The sequence below is a fragment of the Pyricularia oryzae genome, chromosome 1 (assembly GCF_000002495.2).
Source record: "Pyricularia oryzae 70-15 chromosome 1, whole genome shotgun sequence".
Taxonomy (NCBI): domain Eukaryota; kingdom Fungi; phylum Ascomycota; class Sordariomycetes; order Magnaporthales; family Pyriculariaceae; genus Pyricularia; species Pyricularia oryzae.
In genome coordinates, this window is record NC_017844.1 from 6,798,082 (window position 1) to 6,804,909 (window position 6,828).

Genomic DNA, 6,828 nt, shown 5'->3' on the forward strand with positions numbered 1-6,828 from the left:
TTGAAAATTTCACCAAGTCAACGTTTAAATGCAAACCCAGAGATGGTTTGTATGCAAATGAGGGTGTTTTTTCAAAAACCCATACAAATTAGTTTTTCGGAAATTCATTCGCGGCACCGGAACCTTTTCTGGCGTGCGGACCCCCACTTCGATGTCGGAGAGTATGTAAGGGAAATAAAGCAAAATCTCCCCCAACCAATTATTTATCAGTACCAAAATTATAGTGCATTTCTACCTATTATTCAGCGCTTTTAGCACTGGTTATTTACCACGCCGCACCTAGGGTTTACCCCTATATCCCCTGTTAGCACCATTATTATTAACACTGCATTAACAAAGTAACGGAATTCCACCATTCCCCACTCCACTTCGGCACTAAATAAAATTGGCTATATACAAATAAAAGTGGGCTTATTACATGCAAAATAATGCATATAATTAACAAAAAGTATTTGGTGTCCAAAATCGGGTAATTTCCAAAAATTGCATTAATTGGTCCTGTAAAATGTCGGATTTGTATTTAAAATAGCAATCCGGGAAATTGTACTAATTGGTCGTTTCGGTGTAAATCGATATGCTTTTTTTCGTATATATAGGGGTTATTTTCCTTTATTGCGTTATATTGGTTCGAAAACATAATTTCTTCCTCGCTGGACTTTTCTTCGGAATCCTCGTTTAATTTTTGTATTAAAAATTAATTAATTGTTCTAATATAGTGGGTTTGTCCCAAAAATTCCCTATCCGATTTTCTGGAAATATCCAAATCCGTAAATTCGGGTAATTGGGTCTTTTATCGGTATAATTTCGTTGGTTATCCTGTTTTTAAGGGTATTCAGTTTTTTATTGCTAGGGTTCGAATACCTCGGGGCTTTTATAAATATTATTTTGCGTCGTTTTTGGAATTATTATATACCATATAATTGTTATTATAGCAGGTGGTCCAATTTATCGTATTATATTAATTAGGCCGTAATTGCTGGTAATTGGTAATATTAAATTCTCGTGGTTTTTCGGTTTTGCCCCTAAAATCAGGGACATCTTCCTGGTTTTTCGGACAATTTTTGGCGATATACCCTATTTTATCGCATTTAAAACATTTACCGCTTTTGGGGTTTTTACGGGGCTTTTTATATTATATAATATTAAAATCCATAGGTCTATTGTGGATATTATAAATTATATTATAAATTTGGGGTATTATATAACGGGGCTGCTACCATCCACTATTATTTTTATAATATATAAATTAAAGGTATTAGTATGTCACGGGCAGGCAGGGCGGACAGGTAGGTGCGGGCGATCAGGTAACAGGACAGAGTATATTGGCTATCTAGTCTTCCAGGTACGGGGTAGCAGGTGGTTGTTGACGAAGACGTAGCTCGAGGAGCTACATATCGGAGACTGCAGAGATTTCGCGTAGATATACGCGCGCGAGGCGCTCGGCCCTCGCGCCTTCACGTGACAGGGGTCATGACTAAGCGACAGCCCAGTGGCTGTCCTTCAGGTCTGTGACAGTATTCCCCCCTTCCAGGCCGAGCTCCGTCACGGCCGGGGCCCGGGCTTATGGGGGTATCGACGGTGGAAATTCTTTACCAATTGAGCAGCGTTTTCCAGGTAATCGGCAGGTTCAGTCGTGGGTTCGCTATATCCAGCCCAACGGACGATATATTTCAGCCGGCGGCCTCCTCGGCCGCGGGTTTCCCAAAAGGAGTCGAGGATCTCTTCGACTTCGTATTCTCTCTCACCTTCCACTTCCAAATGGGGTGGCGGTGCAGGTTGTTGGCCCGGCAGGGGCTCAACGTCAGCAGGTTTTAGTCGGTTTATATTGAAAACAGGGTGTACTCTCATAGACGACGGCAGGTCCAAACGGTAGGCGTACGGGCTAATCACTTCAGAAATTCGGAAGGGTCCCAAGTTCTTCCAATCCAGTTTCTTCTGCGGGCGGGCGGTCTGGATGTTCCGTGCGTCTAACCATACATATTGGCCGACGGTAAGCCGGCGGGCCGGGGTACGGTGTCGGTTCGCCTGTTCTTCGTAACGGGCTTGGGCGGCGGTCATTTCGGCGCGGGCTTGTTCCAGAATGGCTTCCATTCGGGCGGCTAGCTTTTCGGCATCCCGCTGGGCGGGCAAAGGCTGGTTCAGGGGTACCGGCTCGAATCCCATGCGGGGATGGAATCCGTAAGTCGCGTAAAACGGGGAGGTTCCGGTGGTCTCGGACTTGTGGGAGTTGGCTGTGAATTCGGCGAGGGGAAGCCAACTTTCCCAATCATCTTGCAGGTAGGCCACATAAGCTCTCAAATATTGTTCCAGGGACGCGTTAAAACGCTCGGTCTGTCCGTCAGTCTCGGGGTGGTGAGCAGTGGATAGCAGGCTGTCGATTTTCAAACGGGTTGTCAGGTGTTTCCAAAACTTCGACACGAATTGGGTGCCTCTATCCGAAACTATCGTCAGGGGCAACCCGTGTAGTTTCCATACGTGGTGTAGGTACAGGTTGGCGGTGTCCTCGGCATTGCAGGTCCCTTTACAAGGGACGAAGTGTCTCATCTTAGTCAGGCGGTCTACGACCACTAGGATGGCGTCGTGGCCGTTGCTTTGCGGCAAATGTGTGATAAAATCCATCGACAGGTGTTGCCATGAGCGTTCAGGAGTGGGCAGGGGTCGCAGGAGGCCCTGGTGGCCTTCGCGGGACGGGTTGATTCGGCGGCAGGTCTGGCATTTCTTTACCCATAATGATACGTAATGTAGCATTCCGGGCCAGTAATATTCTCGGGACAGCAGGTCGTAGGTTTTTGCTTTGCCGGGGTGACCGGCGACGGGGGAGTCGTGGCAGCGGCGCAGGATCTCGGCTTTCAGATTATTCGAATCGGGTACGTACAGTCTATTGCGGTAATACAAATAGCCGGATCGTTCTTCGCATTCGGCCAATTGCAGCTTGGGGTGGCGGTCGGCGCCTGTCCTCAACGCTTCTAGGGCAGATTGCGTTATCGGGTCGGATTCGTATCCGGCGTCTAGTAGCTCTATCAGGTGTCTTGGCAATAGGGGTTTGTTTTGGCGGATTATGGGTTGTAACCGGGTGGGGCGGGCAGGTAAATTGTGTTCTTTCAGTACGACTTGTGTTTGGTGCTTAAGTCGTTCATCCCCCTCCTCAGGCATATCCTCTGACCTCCTGGTTAGTGCGTCGGGCTTCGCTCCTTGTTTCCCGGGTCGGTAGGTGATACGGAAATTAAATCTTGACAGGAATTCGGCCCATCGGGCTTGTCGGCGGTTGAGCATTTTCGTCGTCGTGAAATATTCCAGGTTGCGGTGGTCCGTAATTATTTGGACCGGGGACGACGTCCCTTCGAGTTCCGGGCGCCATTCTTCAAAACAGCGGATAATGGCTAGCAATTCTTTGTCGTAAATCTCGTAATTGCATTCGGTAGCTGTGTGTTTTTTCGAAAAGAACGCGACGGGGCGGAGTATTCCGTCGTCGCCGTATTGTGACAATATTCCCGCAGAAACATAATCGGAAGCGTCGGTCTCCAGGATCACATCCTTTTCCCAATCGAAGTGCGCCAGTACGGGGGCTTCGGTAAACTTTCTCTTCAGCAGTCGGAAGGCGGTTTCGCAGGCGCTATTCCATTCGAATGCGACGTCTTTCTTGGTCAATCTCGTCAAAGGGGCTACGATCTTTGAGAAATCTCGGATAAAGCGCCGGTAAAAGTTGCCAAACCCCAAAAATGCTTGTACGTCAGTAAGCTTTTTGGGTGTTTGCCAGTCCAGGACAGCGGTGATTTTTTCAGGGTCCATTTTTACGCCTTCGACGCCGACCAGCAGGCCCAGGAACTTGGTTTCCGTCACGAAGAATTCGCACTTCGCGGCGTTGGCGTATAGCCCGGCTTTCCTCAGGGCTTCCAGTACGAGTTTCAAATGTTCTTCGTGTTCTGTTCGGGTGCGGCTATAAATCAAAATGTCGTCCAGGTAGGCTGTACAAAATACGTCTAAGTATTCGCGCAGGGAGTCGTTTATATATCTCTGGAACGTCGCGGGGGCTCCCGTTAGCCCGAAAGGCATGACTAGGCTCTCGTATAAGCCGAATCTCGTGCGGAATGCCGTCAGGTATTCTTCCCCCTTTTTAATCCGAATATTGTTAAAAGCGGAAACGATATCGATTTTCGAGAAGAATTTCATGCCGGCCAGGTTGTTCAGGGTCTCTCGGACTAGCGGCAGCGGGTAACGGTCTTTTACGGTAATGTTATTCAGCGCGCGGTAATCCACGCAAAACCTCAACCCTCCTCCCTGCTTCTTCACGAACAAAACGGGCGAGGCGACGGATGACGAACTGGGTCTGATAAACCCTTTTTTCAACTCTGCGGTCAGCCATTCCTTAAGGGCTATCAGCTCTTCGCGGGACATGGCGTACAGGGGGCCGAACGGCGGCGTTTTTCCTTCTATAAGCGGGATATGGTGGTCGGACGGTCGGTGTGGGGGCAGCTTCTCGGCTTCTTGCGGGGAAAATACGTCCGCGAATTCCCGGATTGTTTCGGGCAGGGTCGGCCCGTTCCTATTTTGGGGGTCGGCGGCTAGGACCTCATCAATCTGTTTCAAGGTTACGGCGTACAGTCGGCAGGATCGGCGGCGGGCGTACATGCTCGCGGCTTGCAGGGAGATAGGGGCGATATCCATTTCGCGGAGGGACGGCGGTCGGTCAGCCTGGTACTGGGGGCGGCTTTTTTTTGGTACGGCGTGTAAAGCTTTAACCTTCTCCGGTTTGTCGGGCATATTGCAGTGTCGGCGGCAATAGTCGCTGTCAAACGTAATAACGTGTGACGCGAATCCAATCGTTGGGTCGTGCTGCTTTAGCCAAGGCATTCCTAACACAATGGGGTAATGGGCTAGCTGTGTAACGAAAAACAGCGCGTTTTTCTGGATGTGGTCCTTGATTCTCAATTGTCCTCGGACATAATGGGTGCACTTCCCACTTTCGGCGGTCCTTCCGTCGAATACTTCGATGTCGAATGGGTTTCGCAGCGGATACATTTGTAGTTGGCGTTCTTCGGCCCATCCTTGGTCGAGGAAGCATTTTCCTTCCGCACCGCAATCGGTGAGGGCATAGGTTGGGAGGTTTTGGCCCCCCACTGTCAGTTCGGCAGGCAGGATCATCAGGTCGGATCGTTGGTTATATTCCTCTTCAACGGGGAACCCGTGAACGGCGGCGGCAGAGATGCGGATCGCCGGCGGTCTATGCGCGGCCTTGGCGGCCTGGGGGCGACTTATCCCAGGCGGGCTCCGTTTTTCGAACTTCGGCTGCTGGAGCGGCTGGCGTCCGAGCCGCGGCGGGGGTTTTTAGGGAGTTTGGTTTGTATTTGGCGCGGGGACCTGGACCTGGACCTGGATCGTTCGATTCCGGCCTGGTGCAGCCGCGTGCGGCGGGTATCCGGTTCTGGGCATTTGGCAACAAAATGTTCTTGGGATCCACAGCGGTAGCATAGCATATTTTCTTTGCGGTTGTGGCGGCGTTGGCTGCTTAGGTCCATGGGGTCGTTAAACGGAAATTCCGCGTTTGGCTTGGGGGCGGCCCGCGGTATGTCGGTTTGGGTCCGGGGGGCCGCGCGCGCGGGGGGCGCTGCGGTCCGAGGGGTACGTGTCTGTCTGTTTTTATACTGCTGGTGCTGGCGGTAGCGGTTATCCAAGCTTTGCAGGTGTCGGGTAAATTCGTGGTACTGGCGGGATGGGGCGGGGTTGTGGAGGAGCATGTCCTGGAGCTCTTCCGATATTCCCTGGAATAGAAGAGGGGGGAGGGCATCCTCCGGCATTTCTCCTTCCAGAGACAGGCGTTGGAACTCCGACAGATACTCGGCGAAATCTACGTTCCGCTGCTTCAGGGCGTATAATTTGTTTTGTGCGTTTTGGACGTGGTCGGGGTCCCCGAATGCCTCCTCTAGGTATTGGAGGAGATCCGTATAATCTCCGAATTGGGGTGTGCCTCCGACCATTTTGGGCAGGATCAGGTTGTACGCTTTACCGGACAGTCGACCGGCTACATAAATCAGGCGTGATTCGGGGTTGGGGAAGCGGTCTTTGTTTGAGGTCATTTTCCCCCGGATTTGGGTGGCGAAGCGGCGGAGGTCGGAGCGGGCGCCCGTAAATTTATCGGGGTCTGGAAGTCGTTCAGAAAGGCGGGCGGAGGCGGGATGTTCGGAAGCAGGCGGCGGAGTCGTTCCCATAGGAGTAACCATAAGGGGTTCAACAGGCGTGTTGGTAGTTGGGGCGGGGGTGGTTATGTGTACCGTGGGTAGCGTTACGGTCCGAACTTCCTTCAGTTCGGACCGTGTTTTCTCTAATTCGGCGAAAGCGGCATCCCGGGAGGTTATGGCGGAGGCCTTTTCCATGGCCATGGCCAGAATGTCGGCCTGCGCCTTGTCGCGGACACGGTCCGTTTCGGCGCGGGCGCGTTGGGTCTCGGCTTCCTGCATTTCTAGGCAGGAGTTCAGGCGGACGTTGCTATCGTGCAATAGTTGCAGCTTTTGGTAGGAATCGGAGATGTAAGACACCCATTGTTCAGGGTGTCCTTGTAGGTGTTCGATCAGTTCCTCGGTCGAATCGGTTAAGATCGGGGGTTGCAGTGACGCAGGCATCGCGGGCACCTAATGAAGGAGCTACGTAATGTCACGGGCAGGCAGGGCGGACAGGTAGGTGCGGGCGATCAGGTAACAGGACAGAGTATATTGGCTATCTAGTCTTCCAGGTACGGGGTAGCAGGTGGTTGTTGACGAAGACGTAGCTCGAGGAGCTACATATCGGAGACTGCAGAGATTTCGCGTAGATATACGCGCGCGAGGCGCTCGG

At 51.6% G+C, this 6,828-nt stretch overlaps 1 protein-coding gene across 1 annotated transcript in view; it reads left to right on the forward strand.

Moving 5' to 3' along the window:
* MGG_16497 (uncharacterized protein) overlaps positions 1 to 283 on the forward strand; it is a gene marked incomplete at both ends in the record, with an annotated part of 1,630 nt that extends 1,347 nt beyond the window's left edge. The window contains 2 exons of the mRNA XM_003710746.1: positions 93 to 161; positions 225 to 283. Coding sequence (XP_003710794.1) covers positions 93 to 161; positions 225 to 283 — 128 coding nt within the window. The remainder of the gene's footprint in view (positions 1 to 92; positions 162 to 224) is intronic.
* Positions 284 to 6,828: the final 6,545 nt, after the last annotated feature.